General features: G+C 41.6%; 1 protein-coding gene across 2 annotated transcripts in view; it reads left to right on the forward strand.

The window, feature by feature from the left end:
* The window catches only part of ano10a (anoctamin 10a), a 37,420-nt gene that overhangs the window by 1,519 nt on the left and 13,658 nt on the right, over positions 1-22,243 (forward strand). The window contains exons 2-13 of one of the 2 annotated variants that reach the window (XM_074654475.1): positions 1,050-1,103; positions 2,463-2,615; positions 2,694-2,891; positions 4,502-4,636; positions 7,021-7,140; positions 8,049-8,233; positions 8,383-8,767; positions 8,882-8,937; positions 9,057-9,131; positions 9,964-10,152; positions 10,263-10,454; positions 10,628-10,756. In XM_074654475.1, the coding sequence (XP_074510576.1) occupies positions 2,483-2,615; positions 2,694-2,891; positions 4,502-4,636; positions 7,021-7,140; positions 8,049-8,233; positions 8,383-8,767; positions 8,882-8,937; positions 9,057-9,131; positions 9,964-10,152; positions 10,263-10,454; positions 10,628-10,756 (1,797 nt within the window). In that variant the 5' untranslated portion in view covers positions 1,050-1,103; positions 2,463-2,482. The remainder of the gene's footprint in view (positions 1-1,049; positions 1,104-2,462; positions 2,616-2,693; positions 2,892-4,501; positions 4,637-7,020; positions 7,141-8,048; positions 8,234-8,382; positions 8,768-8,881; positions 8,938-9,056; positions 9,132-9,963; positions 10,153-10,262; positions 10,455-10,627; positions 10,757-22,243) is intronic. The other variant, XM_074654476.1, reaches the window with a different exon arrangement.

The following is a 22,243-nucleotide window of genomic DNA, read 5'->3' on the forward strand; positions in this document are numbered from 1 at the left end:
GACTCTTGTGGATCCAATGAGCCCAACTGTATTCATGTGTGATGATGTTAGTCCCCATAGTAGACTAGAAACTTGACCTCACTGTATAAAATGACCTTTGGTGACCTCTAGGATAATCACAGCGTCATGAAACTTAACAGCCACAAACTAGAGACCTAGAGCATTCAGAGGATGGATGGCTTTCCTAGCTAGATTGACAATAAGGGGGTTTCTGAGCAGTTTACACAACAGAAGTGCTCGCCATCTAATCGCAGAAAAATCCAATTCTTTCAGAAATCTACAAATGCCAAAAGGTTAACATACCAAATCACAGCATGACTTTTTTCTATGGTGTTCGTCAAGGTCTTGGTGTCTTAATGTGGTATTTTGGAGGGATTATTGATCATTTTTCTTAATTCTCCAGTGGTAAAAAATGGTTAAATTTAGCACCAAATCTGTGTAACAAATGGTATCAACCCAAAAATTGCTGCAACAACTTATGAGACATAATAGAGCATGGGAATGATCATCATATACTTCTATCATAATGTTCTACACTTTATTTAAATTCATTGATTTATTAATACATTTTTATTTCTTATTAATGACTAAAACAACTTGACACACAGTGCTGAGCTGCATCTCAAATTAATCTTCAGGTTCCCACCTTGCAGATCACTTCTGTGTGACATCTACTGTTAACTTTTTATCTCCCCCTGAACATCCCCTGACCTCCACCTACCCTCTAATAAAGAGGGCGGAATGGGAAGGGGTTAATAAAAACAATACCATAAAATACAATTAACAGAAATGTATTTTGACTATCTACATTAGGAGACAATTTGGAAAAACAGAAACTATGAAATGAATGTAGTGATTCATGGTGACTTGACTTTAGCAGTAGCAGTGCTGCTGGACTGTACCGTCGGTGGGTGTGACAGACAGCTGCAGCTCGCTGCGCTGCTCGTGACGTGGAGAACATGACTCCAGTCCACCATCGGGTGCAGCCAGCAGCCTTCAGCCTCCAAACGACAGACATGTCCTTTCTAATCTAATCTGACTGTTCACAGATCAGCCCCGAGGCTGGGTACGGAGCCGTTTCCTCCACAGACACACAGATCCGGGTGAGTACCGAGATTTAGCTCTGAAGAAGTAGCCTCGTCGGTCCGGTGTCAGCCTGCAGACTCCTCCTGTAGCAGCTGAGCTCTCCAACAACACTTTTATGCTTTCCAACAACACTTTTATTGCACTAATGTCGTGTTATACGCGTCGCTCCTCCAGTCCTCCAGCCCCTCCCTTTCTGTCAGCTGCTTCTGTCACTTCTCAGGCCACTGATGAATACATGATTCATTCACCCCGTACAGTCAGTAGATCACAGTAGCTGATGATAAGATCTCCTGATTGCTGGGAGTGCACTGTGCACACTGGAGACGTGGAGATTTCCAGAGTATTTACTTTGACTTTGCTCTGATGACAGTCGTCTTTCCCTGTTCTCTTCTCTTTCTGTTTGCTATTTTACATGAGAGATTTACAACAGCAACAATAGCGCCCACTATAGGCCCAGAATATGTTGAAGCAAAGTCTCAAAACTGGAAATGTGGGAGGTATAGGGCTGTCATATGAATACAATATTTAATTTAATCGCATGATTGTCCATAAAGCTAATCGTGATTAATCACACATTTTTAATCTGTTCAAAATGTACCTTAAAGGGAGATTTTTCAAGTATTTAATACTTTTATCAACATGGGAGTGGACAAATATGCTGCTTTATGCAAATGTATGTATATATTTATTATTGTAAATCAATTAACGACACAAAACGATGACTAATATTGTCCAGAAACCCTCACAGGTACTGCATTCAGCATTAAAAATATGCTCAAATCATAACATGGCAAACTGCAGCCCAACAGGCAACAACAGCTGTCAGTGTGTCAGTGTGCTGACTTGACTGACTTGCCCCAAACTGCATGTGATTATCATAAAGTGGGCATGTCTGTAAAGGGGAGACTCGTGGGTACCCATAGAACCAATTTTCATTCACATATCTTGAGGTCAGAGGTCAAGGGACCCCTTTGAAAATGGCAATGCCAGTTTTTCCTCCCCAAAATTTAGTGCAAGTTTGGAGCGTTATTCAGCCTCCTTCTCGACAAGCTAGGATGACATGGTTGGTATCAATTGATTCCTTAGGTTTTTAGTTCCATATAATACCAGTATCTTCACTCTGAGCCCGCTACAACCTAAAAATTGCAAGTTGCGTCAATGCGTTAAAGAAATTAGTGGCGTTCAAACGAATTTTCTTTAACGCATTATTATCGTGTTAACTTTGAAAATTTCAAATTTTATATTATTATTTTTATTTTACTTTTTAAATTATACGTTTTATTAAGATAGTATATCATATAAATTGTTATGTACATACACATGGTGTATGAAATCCTCTCTTACAGCACATTTTGTGTGGCTCATTTCCTGTGCAGGTTCTCTGGGAGAGGGAAAGATGCTGTCAGCAGACAGCAGTGGCTCACCCCTCAGGTTCACCCCTCTGGTGGTGATTGAGCTGGCTTCAGACACCAAGGAGGAAGCCATCGCATGGTTACTGAGCAGGATACGAGACAAACAACAGAATGGAGGTGTGGAAGTCAGAGTTAATTTGTTTCCACTGTTTGTCCGTTACATTCAGTGTTATTAACCCTGTCATTTTGTCCCAGGTGCTGAGCTGCTGGTGGAGCAGCTGGGCCCCGGGGTCGAGGCTCAGGAGAAGGAGAATCCAAACATGTTCCTGGTCGGGGCTACTAGGCCGAGGCTGCTCTCTGGTGCTGAGGACGTGGGCCTCTTCAAGGAGTTCAACGACGGATCCATGAGAGGCTTCACCTGCGCCAACAAACACAACTTCATAGACTTTAAAGGTAAAGTCCAGGAGGAAGCTGTTGTTTGTCTTGTGAGTATTTCTGCTGTAGAATAAAGTCTTAACTAAAGCAGCCGTCATCGATATTTATAATACATCAGACCGGCAATACCTCAACCAGAGTAGGCCCCCTTTTGGGGGAAACCAATCCTGTGTTCCTCATAGACGGTAACAGAGTAAACAGAAGAAGTTGAAACATATCTCCAAACTTCTACTTTAACCAAACCGGTAATAGTAATAACGATATGCCGAAGAGTTGCTGTGTAGTTGGTTGCACCAACAATAAATCCAAAAACGCTGATCTCCAATCTGTTCCCCTGTCGTGTCCTAAAAAAGATCTAATATAGGAGCTTTATGGCTCCAAGCTATAGACCAGACCAGCATGGCTTTATGGCTCCAAGCTATAGACCAGACCAGCATGGCTTTATGGCTCCAAGCTATAGACCAGACCAGCATGGCTTTATGGCTCCAAGCTATAGACCAGACCAGTATGGCGTCATTGTCAAGGCAGCGCTCCCTTTTGGGGGAAAGAAACTCGCCGTCACAGGAGAGAAATTGATGAAAAGCTGTTGTGTAGCGGGTTAACCGAGGCTTGCACAGTGACATCTGAGGCTCATACGATACGTGAATATTCACTGTCAGTGTGCTAAATGGCTAAAGTGACTAGCATGGCAAACTAACGTTAGCCTGAGTGTGAGGCTGCTGCAGTAATACAGTCATACATTAACGTTATAGCAGCATCAGACTGTCGTCTCCAACTAAATCTCAGCCTATAGGTCAAACAGCTGGCTGTTAACACGTTGGTTATTTAAAGACAACACTCAGCCTGACGGGATTCAATCAGATATGTAGAGATGTCTGGATAAGCAATATCCGTCCAGTGTGTTGGGCAGCGGAAGACTGAAGGGACGTGACGGCGATCAACCTTAATTTATTAAGGTATCACGAACGCTCAGGTTCAGGCAAGATCGCAAAATAATAAGTAGATGTATATAAAACAAATGTTTGTATGACAAGAGATGAATGCACACGAATTTGTCAAAATTACGATCCAAACACACGTCAAACTGCATTGACGTTTTTGGTTTTCTATCCCCCAAAAGGGGGTGCGGCTTTGACTTTCTGCGAAGTACCCGTATGTGCCTGTCCGATGTATACCAATCTATGAAATGACAATGTAACAAGACTAGGTTAAAATCTAGTATATGGCTGGACCATGTATGGTCAATGTGCTAAATTGTGGCCATTGTTACAGGGATAGTGAACGGTGGTGTCTAAAATGTGAATTCCTGGATATTAAATGTTCATCTGCAATTTTCTGTAGTGGTCCCAGTAAAAAAAAACAGTGGCATCAAAAAGTCAAAGCTATTTGATATTACAAGATTATTGCTGAATTATAACCAGTGTTTCTAATAATCACAGCTCGGAGTCTTACAAAGTGCTCTAAAATCAAAAGAGCCGGAAAATGAATTGTAGTGTGAATGATACACTCTGACTGCAGTATTGGTCACAGTTTGAATTCACTGGCCTCACTATCACAGCCTCCGAGCTGTTTAACATGCCTCTGTTGTGAATGTCACGGTGGCTGTACGTGTGTTTGTGTCTCTCCAGGGGACGGAGACTCCTTCCTCAGCACGGCTGAGTGTCAGTACATCATTAAACACGAGCTGGACACATTACGGGCCAAAGATGAGACTCACGTACCGGGACACAGCCAGGTCAAGCTTTACCCCGGGAAATCTATAAGTGAGTGTCTATCCATCTCTCTCAGCCTGTCACTTTGACATTCAGATAGGATGATCAGTTTGTCTGGTATTTAACTCACTGGGTTAGACTAGAGCAGACATTACCATCCAGAAACATACATTTTACTATATCACAGTATATACAGTATAAATAAGCTACATAATGCCATGATAGGAGATTCCATCCTTATCGGCCACCCCTAGTCAGTTAGTAGACTGACAGAAAGGTAATTGTCAACCATTTTGATACCATTCTGATCAATTAACTCTCCCCCAAACAGGAATTTATTAAAACAATGAAAGTATATAAGGGCTAAGAATATTATGATATAAGTATCTGATGAGCATTTCTATCCTCACTTATGTCTCATAAGTTTTTGCGGCAATTTTTTGGGTTGATGCCATTTGTTACGCAGATTTGGTGCTAAAGTTACCATTTTTTACCACTCGAGAATTAATAAAAATGATCCACAATCCCTCCAAAATACCACATTAAGACACCAAGACCTTGAGGAACACCATAGAAAAAGCCATGCTGTGATATCAAAAACGTTTGACATTTGGAGATTTCTGCAAGAATTGGACTTTTCTGCGATTGGATGGCGAGCACTTCTGTTGTGTAAACTGCTCAGAAACCCCCTTATTGTCAATCTAGGTAGGAAAGCCATCCATCCTCTGAATGCTCTAGGTCCCTAGTTTGTGGTTGTGAAGTTTCACGAGGCTGTGATTATCCTAGAGGTCACAACAACTGAGCCGGCTACAGCCTCTTAAAGACAGTAATGTTGGCTGGGCCTGCCGGCGAGCCATCAGATCGTTAAAAGGTTAATCATCTAATTCATTTATCAAGCAGAAAGGTCAAACATTCTACAGTTAGAGCTCCTCAACTGTGAGGATTTGCTGCTTTTTTTCTTTTTAAAATTTTAATTAGGGCTGTCAAATGATTCAAATATTTAATCACGATTAATCACATGATTGTCCATAGTTAATCTGTTCAAAATGTACCTTAAAGGGATATTTGTCAAGTATTTAATACTCTTATCAACATGGGAGTGGGCAAATATTCTTGCTTTATACAAATGTATGTATATATTTATTATTGTAAATCAATTAAAAACACAAAACAATGACGCATATTGTCCAGAAACCCTCACAGGTACTGCATTTAGCATAACAAATATGCTCAAATCATAATATGGCAAACTCAAGCCCAACAGGCAACAACAGCTGTGACTTGACTATGTGTCAGTGTGCTGACTTGACTATGACTTGCCACCAAACTGCATGTGATTATCATAAAGTGGGCATGTCTGTAAAGGGGAGACTCGTGGGTAAGCATAGAACCCATTTTCATTCACATATCTTGAGGTTAGAGGTCAAAGGACTCTTTTGAAAATGGCCATGTCAGTTTTTTCTCGCCAAAATTTGATCAATTGACAGCCCTTATCGTAATATATTGAATTGTAACCCCTGTGTCATGATGCATATCGTATCGCCAGTTTCTTGCCAATACACAGCCATAATGGTAACCAATTAACAAACAATAGCCACTGAATAGTGAATTTAACTTATTGACATAATCAGTGTGTTTTTCCTTCTTTCTGTAGCAGATGATGTTCTAATTCAGATTTTACTATCTCGGCATCTATCGTGGCACATCTCCATTTTCCTCCAGTATATCGGAGAGTTTCTTAGCAGTAGTGAAATGTTGAAGCTGCAAGAAAAGAAGGCAGCCCTCCTCTGCCTCCACCTCTCCTTTGGTGCAGACTGAGCTCTGTACCTCACTCTCTCCGTCTTTGTCTCTCTCTCACTCTCTCCGTGGCTGCAGTATGGAAACAATAAATATGCAAATGCAGTGAAATACTCCCAAAGCGCGATAAGGAAGCAATGAACTTGCGGTGGAGATAGGGTGCCTCCATTCAGCGCCTTTTATTTGAGGAATCGTGTTAAAGCGGAATGTAATCATTTTCGACAAATGATGCACTCAAGAAATGGCAGATGAAGCGATAGAGCTTTCATGTACTTATATTTAGTCACTCTGTGTTAGACAATAGAAATGATTGCTATAGACAGTACACTGTGTACAATGGGCTGCCTCACAGCTATTGTTTGCCTGTCCTTGATTTAGAAAATGAAGCTGTGTGTTTATTTGGTTGGGAAAGTGAGTTCAGACAAACAAAAGCCAGGGATAAAAATGCAGCAAAGCTGTTTTCACGTCACTCAAAAAAAGTCAGTGAGTCGTTTTCCTAATTATTCAAACTTCACCCAGCTACCTTCACACAATGTTTTCATTCATCAGGACTTACAATGTTAAAGCAGATATGTATGGTAATAAGAAATGACAACCCAGGAAGTGTTTTATTTTTATTTATCTTATTTACATCCTAGTTCGCAGACTGCTGTCCAAGGGGATCCTGTTCCAAGTTTTCCCTCTCCATGAGAGGGAGGAACTGAAGAAGCTGTCTTTTTCTTGGTACGGAAAGGTGAAGCTCTCCCTTCAGCCTCTCGGTAAGTAGAAGAAGTACTATTGTCTCTCATTGTCTTGTCTTGTGAAACCTCATGAGATAAGTAGGGCCGCACATTTGTTATCTGTTCTAAATGTATTTAATACTCTATAAACATGGGAGTGGGCAAATATGCTGCTTTATGCAAATGTATGTATATATTTATTATTGGAAATCAATTAACAACACAAAACAATGACAGATATTGTCCAGAAACCCTCACAGGTACTGCATTTAGCATAAAACAATATGCTGAAATCATAACATGGCAAACTGCAGCCCAACAGGCAACAACAGCTGTCAGTGTGTCAGTGTGCTGACTTGACTATGACTTGCCCCAAACTGCATGTGATTATCATAAAGTGGGCATGTCTGTACTGGGCATGACTCGTGGGTACCCATAGAACACATTTTCATTCACATATCTAGAGGTCAGAGGTCAAGGGACCCCTTTGAAAATGGCCATGCCAGTTTTTCCTTGCCAAAGTTTAGAGCAAGTTTGGAGCGTTATTTAACCTCCTTCACGACAACCTAGTATGACATGGTTGGTACCAATGGATTCCTTAAGATTTTTTCACTACAGCTTTAAAAATGTGCCCGCTACAGCCTAAAAACCGCAAATTGCGTCAATGCGTTAAAGAAACGGATGCAGTTAAAACACATTTGCGTTAACTTTGACAGCCTTAGAGTTAAGCACACACAGTCCCCATTATTGTTCATTGTTTTGATGTACAGAGGTTGTTACTCTACATGATGCTCCATTTGCCTTCCAGCTCAGTTGTTCTCAACTTTTATGGATGTTTTATTCCTCTTTTTATTCCTCTTCAGTTTCTGATTATTTTCCTGTCATATTTTTGACCGACTTGCACGTTCTCATTAAACGCTACTGTCTTCTCCATTCTCTATCCGCAGATGACATCAGACACTACTATGGTGAGGGTCAGGCCCTCTACTTTGGCTTCCTGGAGTACTTTACCTTTGCCCTGGTGCCTATGGCTCTCATTGGAGTGCCTTACTATCTGTTTGACTGGGAGGACTACGACAAATACGTCATCTTTGCTGCGTTCAACTTGGTCTGGTGCACTGTTATCCTGGAGGTATGGACAGTGATTGTATCTGCTTATAAGTCACTTGGTCACCTGAAGTGGAATTATCAATCTGAAGGACTATTAAAATAATAGTGTGATAATGCAGCCAGATGAATGAAAGGAGTATAATACGTTGTGCCCAACCTTTCCTCCACCAGTTGTGGAAGCGTTGCAGCGCCTCACTGGCCTACCGCTGGGGCACACTGAGCAGGAAGAAAGCCTTCGAAGAACCTCGGCCTGGTTTCCACGGCGTGCTCGGGTTCAACCCTGTGACGGGCCGCGAGGAGCCTCTCTACCCCAACGCCAAGAGGCAGCTGCGTGTCTACCTGGTGTCCCTGCCCTTCGTCCTGCTCTGCCTCTACCTGTCCCTCTACATCATGATGATCTACTTCATAATGGAGGGATGGGCGATGTCAATCCATGATGCGGAGCCCACATTCTGGACAGGAATACTGTTGTTCATCCCCAGTATTATCTACGCTGTGGTCATAGAGATCATGAACCTCATCTACAGATATGCTGCGGAGTTCCTTACTGAGTGGGGTGAGTAGTAGTGTATAATTCTGTAGGATGAAATGGAAAGAGCTGAGGATTTCTGCTTTTCATTTGTGTTACTGACATGTTCCAACTGTGTTTTCCCCCCCCTGTATATCTCAGAAAACCACCGGCTAGAGTCTTCATATCAGAATCACTTGGTCCTCAAAGTATTAGTAGTGAGTATAAATCACATATTTAGGCTTTCCGTAACATTGCTGATTTCATCCTTCAGTGATCAGAGTGCAACTCTTCTTGTCAACACTCATCATGGCTGTCTTGACTCTTTTCCCCGTAGTTCAACTTCTTCAACTGCTTCGCCTCGCTGTTCTGGATCGCCTTCGTCATGCAGGACATGGTGCTGCTCAGACAGGTAGGCCTAGCTTTCCTTCCATCCTTCCTACATGGGTGTGGGCAAATATGCTGCTTTATGTATATATTTATCGTTGAATATCAATTAACAACACAAAACAATGACAGATATTGTCCAGAAACCCTCACAGGTACTGCATTTAGCATAACATGGCAAACTGCAGCCCAACAGGCAACAACAGCTGTCAGTGTGTCAGTGTGCTGACCTGACTATGACTTGCCCCAAACTGCATGTGATTATCATAAAGTGGGCATGTCTGTAAAGGGGAGACTCGTGGGTACCCATAGAACCCATTTTCATTCACATATCTGGAGGTCAGAGGTCAAGGGACCCCTTTGAAAATGGCCATGACAGTTTTTCCTCAACAAACTTTAGCGTAAGTTTGGAGCGTTATTTAGTCTCCTTTGCCACAAGCTAGTATGACATAGTTAGTACCAATGGGTTCCTCTGGTTTTATAGTTTCATATGATGCATTCATATCTTTACTCTAGCTTTAAAACTGAGCCCAGTACAACCTAAAGATCAGAACTTGAATTAATACGTTAAAGAAATTAGTGGCGTTAAAACAAATTTGCATTAACGCGTTATTATTAAATTTACTTCTGTTTACTTTCTTCTTTCCTTCATACCTTTATCACTTCCCTCTTTACACCTTACCACCTTTCCTCCCTGTGTTCTTTTTTCCCTCTTTAATTCCTACCTTCACTTTCTTTGTGGTTTTCTTCTGTTTCCTCACTTTTATTTACTTTCCTTTTCCATTCATCCTACCCCCTTCCTTAAATACCCCTTCCTCCCCTCAATCCACCTGGTGTCTGTTCTTGTCTGTATCCAGAGTCTGGCCACGTTGTTGATCACCAGTCAGATCTTGAATCAGTTCATGGAGGCCTTCCTGCCCTACTGGCTCCAGAGGAGACGCAACAAGAAGATGATGCGCAAAGTCCAGAAGGCAAGAACTCTGGATGACAAAGAGCTTCCTCTGGCCGAGCAAGTCCGGCTGGAGGCCGACATGAGCACCTACTTGGTAGGTTTATGTGGTCTATTTTTATGCAGTTGAAAGCCTTTAGATGATTTTGGTATTATGTGACCTTCAGAGTGAAGGTGAATACCTCCATCTGTGCCTCCCTCTCTCAGGGTACCTTCGATGACTACCTGGAGCTGTTCCTGCTGTTTGGATACGTCAGTCTGTTCTCCTGCGTTTACCCTCTGGCTGCCGTCCTGGTGGTGTTGAACAACATCACAGAGGTTCACTCCGACGCCTTCAAGATGTGTCGCGTGTTCAAACGACCTTTCTCTGACCCGGCGGCGAACATAGGAGTCTGGCAGGTGAGACACACAGGCTGATTGCTTCAGCAACTTTTCATGGATTTATCAGATTTTTCTTGACATAAAGAAAGCAGTTGACGTTATTTTTTAGAAAAGCTAAACACATAACCTGATGTTCTTTATTTTTAAAGCAAGGTTCATGTTCCTATAACTGTCTCACTGTCTGTGTCCAGCTTGCCTTTGAGGCCATGAGCGTGATCGCCGTTGTGACCAACTGCTCGCTGATAGGCATGTCTCCACAAGTCAAGGCTTACTTTCCCGAATCAGACATACAGCTCATACTGGTGACGGTGGCTATTGAGGTAATTCATACACACACACACACACACACGCACACACACACACACACACACACATGCACAAAGAAATTCACTCCCAAAAGCATGATCCCATACAGTATCCAATTATTGTGGTATGACTTGTTATAAAACAAGGCTTGGCTTGTGTCAGAATGCCAACCTGCGTTTAGTCAAGTCCATTTTTCAAAATAGAGATGTCCAGAGCAGGGTTATTATATATAGATAGATAGATAGATAGATAGATATACCAGACTATTACAAATAGCTTAGAAAATATAAAATATGAACATAGCATAACAATAACATCCTATATATTAGAAAAGTGTGCAAGCTACAATTTTTCTTTAAAATAAAATAAAATGAGATTATTATTGTAAACTAAAACTGAAACTAAAACTAAAATAAACAATGAAAAAATATTGTTTGTAAACTGAAAATAAATAAAAACAATATTCTTTAAGAAAAATTCAGGAAACAGAAACGATATTGCCTAAAAAATTAAATAAAAATGAACATAAATTCCTTTCCGTTTTAGTTTTTTAGTTATGATATATCACTACCGGAAAAAAAGGAAACTGCGTGAATTTCCGTCAAATCTCGTGACACTGAACCACAGAAACCGAACGGACTTGAGATGGCGCTACGCACGCACACACGCACACACTCACACTGGACACTGAAGTCGCGCGAAGATTAAACATCATGGCCATTCCTACACAGTTCTCCAACCATATGTTTTGTATGTATATGTAGCTACATACTTCTGAGACACTATAGCTGGCCCTAACAAAAATTAACTAAAACTAAAACTAAATATATATAAAAACTAAACCTAACACCAAAATAAAACGAGCAAAATCTCTCTGAAAACTTAGTAAAAATGAACCAAAAACTAAATTGAAAAGTTAAAACTAAAATAAAAATAATGACTAATTGAAAAATCAAACTATTATAACCTTGGTCTAGAACCAATCAGAATTGGCTACGTAAATACTGATTTACTGCTATTGTAACCGGCTGTGCTCTAGGTACACTACCTACTAAATCCTGCAGTGTCCTGCATTACAACTACTGGAACCTACAATGGTGTAATGGTATAACAGCCAAATGGAGAAATATAATATTCGGGGTCTCAATTTATGTCCAAAGCTTCTTTACACAACTGTTCCACACTGATGCTCTGTTCTCCAACAGATACTATATAAAATGCTAACTACAAGGAAAGCTGTATTACTGGCTATAGAGCTGCATAGCTCTAGCTCTGTCGAAGCTTCAAAGCATTCGGGTCAGCCTTCATATAAAGGCCTTTAAATGAAACATGGAGGTACAGCCCTGCTCTGCGCCTGTAGATACCTTCAACCACACTACAGTAGTTGAGTTGATGGATATTTCTTCTCACTAGATGGAGCTAGAGTCCAAACTAGACCCACTCAGATTTGAGACAGTGAATGGGTGAGAAAGACTGAGGGAGGGGAGAGAGATTTGATGTGTGTGTATTCCTGTCAGCCTATCATTGTTCAGGCTTTTGTGTGTATATTATTATAATCCAGCATCCCCACATCCAGATTCTTCCTCTCCTGAGTCCGTCTCTATTAACGTTAGCGTCAGCCCCCCTCCCCTTTTCTCTCCGACAGCACACACACACACACGCACACACACACACACACACACACACACACACGCACACACACACCCCTCATGCCTCCAGAGGAAAAGCTCAAAATAACAACACAAACGTAGAAACCAGCGAGGCTTTAGTGAATAGGATGGATGATGCAGTGTGGAGAGGCTTCTTTAGGACATTCATAGAGAAAACATGTGTATGTTTGTGCTGCTTTCACCATCTCCTGAGGGCTGATTCTTTTAACCGTCTACTAGACTGTAAAAGGCTCTACAGTATATAAAGTCCTACTGTACCTCACTGTACGGCGGCTCTCTGCTGACACTGAGGCAGAAACTGGGTCATATTGATTGTCTGCATGTTTGATTGAATGTGTGGTCTGCACACACAGAGCTGAATGATGAACTCTGCTGTTCATGGAAAAGTTGTTCACTGTGAGTGATTTTTCTCCTTCAACAGCTGTCAGGGTAACCTTGTGTTTAATTAAAACCTTCCTTTGGTGAGAGATGGATTGAGTTGTTTAGGTGTAGATCACTGACTTTGTCCCGGGAACCCCCATCTGGACAGACTTCTGTCACTGTTGATGTATTGAATGTTTACAGTGTAAGTAAGAGAGATGAGTGAAACCTATTTCTGTAGTCTGTCTATATTGCTAATTAGGAACAACTAAGTTCTGATTCTCAGTGGTCTGACTCAATCAGTTGTTCATATCTTTATGAATGAATTTGCATTTATACAAAACACTACTCAAAAATACAGATAGAATAGAATAGTGGCTACATAATCCAGGTGACATAGTGAACAGTTTGTCAAACGAGGTAACTAAATGAAATAGTGTCATTTTCTCCCAGTTTGTTGTTGGTTACCTGTTCATGCCTGACTAGCAGCAGAGCTCAGAATAGAGTAATACAGGAATGAGTCCTAAAACCCGGAAATGAGCATTTTAGCACTTCCAGTTCCTTCGTCAAGAAGTCAATGGTTTTTAGTTAGATTCCTGAAATAAGGTCTGTGGTTAACACAAGCTGAATAGATTTTAACATTTTGTTCTACCACATAAAACACATCAATAAATACCCCACTAGTGAATTTTGAAGCCTTTATGTGTCTCAAAAAAGGCGGTTGCTAACAAGTGGCTAAATCAGACTACTAAACGTCATCAGGCCGACTCGTCCTCCTTCACAGCCTCGTTGTGTTTATACTCGCGTTCACGCGACCGTGGTGTAGTTCGTTTATAGCCTCACATTAGCTTTTTACTTCTGGTGATTGCATTCACGCTTCAAAATTCATAAAAGTGGTGTTCGTTTGTGGAGATTATCTTGCTGAACAAAACGTGTAAGTGTCATAAACGTGTGTTTACCACAGAGCTCATTTTCTGCAATAATCCAAAACCCAATGGAACAATCCCATTGGCTTTTTGTCGAGGGAACCCAGGGCGATGCTAACTTCCTGGTTGGCCTCCAAAAATACATCATCCCTGGAGCACTCTATGGTGAAGACGGTCCGTCCGCTCATCCATCCAACACTTTCCAGAGCTTTCCTCCAGCTCCAACTTCATGACACTGTGTCTACTTTAACAGGCCAGTTGTGTTTCAGAGGGGCAAACTTCAGACAAACTTAAAGGAGCAGTGTGTACGATCTGGCGGTATCTAGCGGTGAGGTTGCAGATTGCAACCAGATGAAACTTCTCTCGTGTGCCAAGGGTGTAGGAAAACTATGGTGGCAGACTCAAAAACATGAAAGGCTCTCTCTAGAGTCAGTGTTTGGTTGTCCATTCTGGGCTACTGTAGAAACATGGCGGCCAGCTCTGTGAAGAGGACCCTCTCTGCATGTAGATATAAACGGCTCATTCTAAGGTAACAAAAACACTTATTTTCAGGTATTTATACACTAAAGAAAACGTACTTATTAATATTATATTCCGTTTCAGCCAATAGATCCCCTTAAATGCAACACACTGGCCCTTTAATACTTTTGACCTCACTGCTGTAAGAATAACAAAATCATCAGTGTGTTGATTGTTCCATCCAACACTTGTATTGTTTGGTTAATGGCCACACTCTAGGAGCTGCTTGCAGAGCTTTAGGATTGCAGTCTTGTTGATTAAAAAAGTCAGCCAAGGAGACGGTAGGAAAGTGACGCACCCTTGTGCTAACAGGGAGCATGCCACCTCTCATCCATCCCCGCCTCCTTCAAACTGTCTCCCGAACATGACTTTTTATAGCAATAGACTGCACGCCGGCCCCGGGGTGATGTTCCCTGTTTGACTTATACTCTGCCCCCTCACCTGAATAAGGAGAGGAGGCGAGGTGCTGCTCTGGTGAGCATAGAAAAAAAAAAAAAAACTAGGGCAGCTCACAGCGTGCGTTAGGCTATTACTCTCTTTTTCTGTGTGGTTGTGTGTGTCAGTGATCCGTCCTGTAATGGCATCCTGCACACGATGACACACTGGAGCAGTTAGACCTGTCCATGCATACGTTGGTATGTGCTTCTTTCTAAAGTGTATACCTCAGGTATGGCAAGCCGTTGTAACATTTAATAGCTAGACTGGATATTCATTAGAGGTATATCTGCAACGTCATTTTGACTAGTCAAAACTCTAATTCAAAATATCCCTAATTCTATTTTGACGAGGCAAAACTCAAATTTTTGATATCTGTAATTACATTTTGACTAGTATGATTCAAACTACTTTTGCCATTCATGTGTATGGGGTTTCTCATTACAGATATCTATTTATTAATTAATTAATAATTAATAATTAATTTGCAGATATCCCTAATTCACATTGCGGATATCCAATGTGATGTCCAACTGATGAATAGTCAGAATTCCAGTTCAAGACATATTTAATTCCCCTCAATTGAAGATATCTACATTGTCCTTTTTAGATTTCTAAAAGTAAATTGTGACTAGTCAGAATGACGTTGTAGATATCTCAAACTGGAGTTACGGATTGTCGAAATGTAATTACAGATATCTTGAATTAGAGTTTTGACTAGGTGAGATGACGTTGCAGATATCTGTAGTTAGGTCAGAAGGTCACAACTCTCTAGTGAACAAAGCTCTCGTTGTCCACAGATCACTCGATGATGAACTCATACTATTTCAACCACTCTTCTCACAGCCGGCTGCACATAGAGACCGATGTTATGTGTCCAGCTCGGAGGACTAAAGGCTCGCTGTGATTAAAATGAGCCTGTAGCTCGTTGTCTACCTCACTACGGTTAGAAAGAGCCCTCGTCGGTGTTTCAACAATGTTTCTCTTATGAGTTATTGATCTGGGAAGTTTGAATCTGTGAATATCTTTCCAACTTAACCGAACTATTCAAGTTAGCAAAAGCTTCTGCTGACACTGTTCAGATGCTTTGTTGGGCCGATATCCAATTGGAAGCCTTGATGAGCAACGTCATGCACAACAACTCTAACTAGTCATAATAAGGTTTGAGATATCTGTAACTGTTATTTAGGATGGTCAGAACTGAATTACAGATATCTCCAGTTAGAGATACTGTATCTGTAATAGGAATTCTGACTAGTCAAAACGTAATTGTAGATATCTCTAATGTTAATTCCGGATATAGTCAATCTTAGCTATTTAATGTTGAAACGGCTCGCCATACCTCAGGCCTGTGATAGAAGATCAAAGTGGAGATGGGAGGAGTGAAAAGGAGTAAATGAAATGACGGCGGAAACAGACAGAATGGACGACAGGGAGAAACAGTCAGGGGCGGAAAGAGAAGAAATGAAAGGGTCTGAGGAGAGAGAGAGAGAGAAGATGGATTGAGAGATGGAGAGAGAAGCAGCGCATGTGTGTTTATGATGAAGCTGATTGTACATCTGAGCACGTTCCTCCCTGCTACCATCCAGCACGTCTCCTAGAATAGAGCGAGCAGGCTATTAAAGAGACGGGACAACAAGAATAATGAGAGCCAGGTTGTATAATGTTTAGTGTACCAAGGGGAGAGCAGATAACACACAGATGTCGCTTATTGACATCCAATATATTACCATGAGAGGCACTTTTTATGTAAAGCCGTTAGCGAGTGCATGCATTTTTAAGTCTTTCATCAGTTTCAAATTTGTTAGATCCGTCATTATCTTTGCTATTCTTTAAAAGAGAAAAAGAAGATTCAAACAGTTGAGGGTTAAAATCAAATCATTCAGCCCCTCTTATCTTGGTTATGGGGTTGGGGTGGGGGCGGGCGGGACGGAGGGAGGGCAGCGCCTCGTCGCTTTCCAGCAGCGGTGCTATGATACCTGGGTAATTACTATATAGGGCTTACACACATCAGTGAGCAGTAACCAGGCAACCGGCCAGCCTGCTACAGAAACAGACACTTTCTTCCAGAGTCACGGGTCTGTCAGCTCACAAACAATGGCGGTTCTAAGGGGGAGTCAAGGGGGGGCCGGTGCCCGCCATAATATTAAGCCTGGACCCCCCCCCCCCCATCTGGCCGCCCTAACTGTGGCAAATATTTACGTACATATTTCACCCCACTTTATTCCCAGAGAGGGTAAATTGTAATTATTCATGGGCAGTGATAGATAAAATGTGGTTTAACACTGAACGAGTCTAGAACCGCCAGCACTCACAAAGCACCCAAAATGAAGGGAGGCAAGATCATTTTTCAAGGATGATTTAAACCGTATTTGTCTAGGAATGATTCTGTCCCTAACTTTTTGATCCATATAAGCCACTGTATTGTGATATACTGTGATTTTTTAGGAAAACTGTCATTGTATAAAGAACACACTACCATATGCATAAAATAAAAAAAAGCATAAAAAAGTTGAAGAGTGGAAGAGAGGGATCTGCAGTTGCATTAATCACAGTCCCTGTAGTGACTACTAGCAATTAAAAGGCCACCAAGAGGCTGAAGTAGGCTCTTTACTGCGTGACTCGTTCCCAAAAGTCCAGATGCTTTTTACTGTTTATTCAATTAAAGGAATTACAAACAATAACTTAGGCTAACTGGAATAACTAAACGTGAAGTGATGGTCAACAGAAAATATCTAAGCCTATCTCACCCTCTTTGTCTAACTCCCGCGGTCCAAGTAAACAGGTAAAAATAGGTGAAACCACACCCCTGTGTCAATTAGATAAATACACACTTTGGCTCCTACAGTCCCTGTAGGATGTAAACCATTAATTAGAAATCGATAGAGTTTTTGAGAATCAATATAGCATCACAAAACATAATATCGCTATACTCAAGTCTATCGATATTTTCTTAAACCCCTATTCATTAGTGAAACATATTTCTTTCTACAGTGTTCAGGCTATCAGACCCGTATGAGTTAAAGCCGGATTAGTTTATTTTTAACAATCTGTAAACACAAAAGTGACACATTATCACTTTATAATGGCTGGCTGGTTGTTATGGCTAATATGTTGTTGTGTTTCTGGCCACCTGATGAATCCAATATTAATAATGATAATATCCAAAGTCCAATGTTCACTCTCCTTTTATCTCTGGTTTGGTCTATACCAACTCCTGAGGGAAATATCTATGTCTTTAGCTGCTAAATGTTCCACTATGTTCTCCAGCTAGTCTCTAACTGTGACGGTCTGCTGTTTGCTGCTGATTGATGCTCAAACACTAACCGTAACTTGTAGGGCCGAACGGTGATAATCACTACGAGTAACGCCTTTCACATTACACTGAATCACTGGATCCATTGTTGATATGAATATATTGATAGTGCAGCATGACATCAGTAAAGTCATACCAGTTTTAAATAAACAGTATTCTATTACAATAGACACTCAGTAAGACTTTATTCATTAAAGGTTCAGCAGGTTGATTTTATGAGCTTTAGTGTAAAATGTTAAATCATAATTCTGTTGACAGTAATAAAGTCTAGACTGAAGTCTACACCTACAGTATCATTTCAGCAAAGAGAAACTAGTCATCATTATTGTAGCTGTGCTTGGTAATAAAGGTGCCTTTGTGTGCCAGCTTTCATGTGGGTTTGCCAATTTGTCTGTTTCTCCAAGGTTATTTTCAGCAGCCCACCACACAGTAATCTCATTACACTGTGTTTTTAGATAATCAGATTATCTTTCGCCCACTAGCAACTGCAAAAGCATCAGACCTGGACTCACCAGTAATCTAGCCTAGTCTAGCATCTTACTGGGTGCCTGGGCTTTGCATGTACTGAGTGGACTTGGGACTCGGTGCACCTGGCAACTTAATCTCTCAACCTTACCTTATATAATGGGATGCCTTCACTGAACAGGTATTCATTTGACATTTCAACCTATCTGTGGTATGCAGAAACCAGCCTGTTCAAAGGAAAAGGTGTATAAATGCCACAATAATGCGCAAGGCATTTTGCGTGCAATAAATACGCCTTTCTTGATTTCCGTGTGGCATTTGTATGCCATGTATCCTGTACTGACTGCAATGTTAACACATCCGTGTATAAATGCAATGGGAAGAATTAGTGACGTAGCATAAAAAGCGAGAAAGACCCAACAAAAACAGACTTTTAACCAGGAGACCCTTGTTCGAGACCGTTGTTGACCAGTGTTTTGTTTTGTAAGTTACGTTAGTGACGATTGTCACATGCTTTTTGTTAACGTTTATCACGTGTTTTCCATAGTTGTTTCCATATGTGTTTTACTGCGTTTACGTACTTAGTTTAAGCCCAACCATGACGTTTTCTCTTACCCTAACTAAGCGGTTTTCTTGCCTAAACCTAACTGCGGACGTTTGCGTGGCGTACAAATGACACACGAAAAGGCTAAAACGCATACTCATGACATGCAAAATGTTTGTTTAATGTCGTGGTATTTATGCACCTTCCCGTGAGACCGGGTTGGCAGACACATACAATGGCAACATTTTGTCCTGTTGACTGGGCTGATCCAGGAAAAGGAAATCGAGTGAAGCCTCTAGTGGTAACTCCATCACACGTGCCAGAGTCTGAGTTTGAATATTATATTCTGTTTATGTCAGATCACACATGAAATGGCAGAATTAGTGGTTCCTCATCAGTTGGATTGATGGTGGATTGAAATGTTAATTTTCCAATTAACAGTGAAGCGTTGCCATGGGAACAGCATTAAGTGTTGAATACTGAATGGTGGAAAAAAGCAGTCTTGTCAGCGGTGTAGCTGAATGCTCTCAAAGACCTGTCTGCTCTTTAAGATTATGGTCTTCAGATTAGGACGCCCACTGGGTCTGGGGAGGATTATTCTCATTACTAAAATGGCTAAAGTAACATTAAGGACGGTGCTAGGGACTCGCCCTAGCCAACAGGGCTGGATAAAAAATGACGATATCAATACCAGTGCCCTTAAAGTGATACTGAAACCAATATAGTACTTCATTTGATACCTTTGGACATGATGGATGCAACCACCACTGCATTTATTTTTATCAGACACCACAGGCGTGTCGTATCGCCAGACTTTCGACGAACATTTGGTGGCATCTGCCGAATCTGTCAAATACACCGCTTTGACTTTAACACACCACAGATTATATAGGTTGTAGCTGCTGCCGTAGTGGGCCAATCACACCATCACATTAAATCTAAGAACGCTTGCAGTGATTGGCTGAGAGCAAAACCATACAAATAGTATTTTTTCCGAGATCTGAGTACAAGCAGGATCGAATGCAGGTATTGTTTCACTGGAGAAGTTTTGATACTACTTGTTACTGGGTTATTTTGGTTTTAAAAGGTATCGAGTACTGATACCCAGCCTTACCTTTGGCCCATTTTGGAAGCTTTGGCCCTATTTTACACCTGTTGCAAAGCGGCGCACAGCGCAACTCTCATTGCTAGTTTCAGACCAACGCAGTTGTCATTTTCACAGTCAGCGCCCACGTTGGTTAAGTAACAAATGTACTTGTGCCCATCTGTGCGCCCATGAGCGTGTTGGTCTTAAAATGAGGTGTGGTCGCACACCTCATTGTTGGCACATGGCTATCTTGAGGCATCAGAAAGCGATGGCGCCATTGAGCAACAGAAACCTGGTCTAAAGTCTGGCGCAGTATTTTCCTACTTGCTACTTAATGTGCCGCATGCACTGGTTAAAAAGGTTATCGGTGCATTTGCTCATATGCAGTCAAATGGAGTTGCTGATGGGACAGCGGAGGCAGAGTGTCTACCGGCCAAGCACCACATACATCTGCTCACGCACTTTCACTTTACGCACGAGCAGATCCTCAGTAGAAAACTGCTCTGCCTTTAGCAATGTGCCTGGTGCAGGCGCACCCGACTTTTAAAGGAAATAGGAGATGACACTCTGATTGGTTTAATTCCTGTTACGCCCAGAACACACCTATGATTAATTAAGAGACTAAATACAACCCCATTGCCCCTCGCGCCTTACTTTGCACCCACATTATGTGCCTTTTAACTAGCAAAAGTAGAGTTGGTCACGCCCTAAATGCACTTGCGCCACGCACTTTAGACCATGCACTATAGATTGTTAAAATAGGGCCCTTTGTGTTTTGTCCAGAGGAGGTCTCACCCATTGTGAATGCACAGGACGAGACATGGGGGATCATGTAGGTGAAGGAGAAGATCAGTCAAGTTCCTTTCCCACTTTAGTGTACTCAGTGTAGCGATGACAATGAAAATACCTTTCAGACAGAGCATTTGAAGTTCCATCACATCCATTATGTCAGACAAAACCGAATTTATTGTCAGACCTTGAAAAGAACAGAAGTCACGTTCTCCTCCGAGCCTTAACTGGCGTCCTCTCCGTCTCAGCTTAACCTTGCGCTGCTGAACACTCAGAAATATAAATTAGCCTTGAATAGCATTAGCAATCAACTAAGAGCTGGTGTGTTTATTGTGCACTTTCAATCAATATGACAAGTCACTAAGATCAGGGGTTTCTCTGCTTGTTCTGTTGTTAATTAGCTGAGCTGCTGTGCTGACTGGAATGACAAAACGTCTTAGTCTGTGCTTCTTCGAGCCAGAAATGTAGAAATCCTTAGTATAAACTGCAAAGGCACAGAACGGGGCTTTATTTATTACTGGGGCTCAAAATTGCTATTTCTTTTTAACAGCTCATCTTGGAAGCAAATTGAGGCACCACAGTTGTTCCACAAATGTCCTCATCCTGTGTTACCCCTGCACAAATAATATGTAACATCCTGAAGATCCCTGAGAAAGATCATTGGACTGTTGGTGTAGGTCAATTCAGTCAAATTAAAAGTCTCTGACTAGGAAGAATGGTTTCAAAATGTAGGCTAGCATCTGTGGTGGAAGCTAGTATTAACATTGTATCAATTCACCTATGTGTTTCTTTTTTTACGATTTTGTAATGGATTTTTTAATGCCAGAATCGATATATTTGCTTCATTTGAGTCTATGTAGAGGTAGAAGGAAGTTACCTTTTATTGTTGTAGTCTGTAGTAACGTGAGGTCGTATCCGTTCCGTATCTGTTCCGTATCTGTTCCGTATCCGTTCCGTATCCGTTCCGTATCCGTTCCGTATCCGTTCCGTATCCGTTCCGTATCCGTCAACCAAAACAAACCAGCCGGCCGCCGCGAGTCAAAGCGAAAAAGTATAGAACGGCGAAGGGTCTGCGTGGATCCGACCTGCACCCTCCCATTTTAAATCCAAAGTGGTAAACACTACACATCCAGTAAAGTATGGAAACACTTTGGGTTTCGCACATTGCAGGAAAAGCAGAGCTAGACATCACGGTCTGCTAACTCTGTCATGGACAGGAAACGTTATCGTATTGCGGTAACGTGCGTTCAAGCCGGCCGTCACTCTCATCTCCGTGGTCAAATGGGCCGACACTACAACTGTAGAGCACCCAGATACTGACATTTATGTTAAATGCATTCAAACGGCCCCGATGGAGCTGACCATGGATGTATAAAGAGAACGGAGCTGA

Source organism: Sebastes fasciatus, chromosome 12 (genome assembly GCF_043250625.1).
Source record: "Sebastes fasciatus isolate fSebFas1 chromosome 12, fSebFas1.pri, whole genome shotgun sequence".
Taxonomy (NCBI): domain Eukaryota; kingdom Metazoa; phylum Chordata; class Actinopteri; order Perciformes; family Sebastidae; genus Sebastes; species Sebastes fasciatus.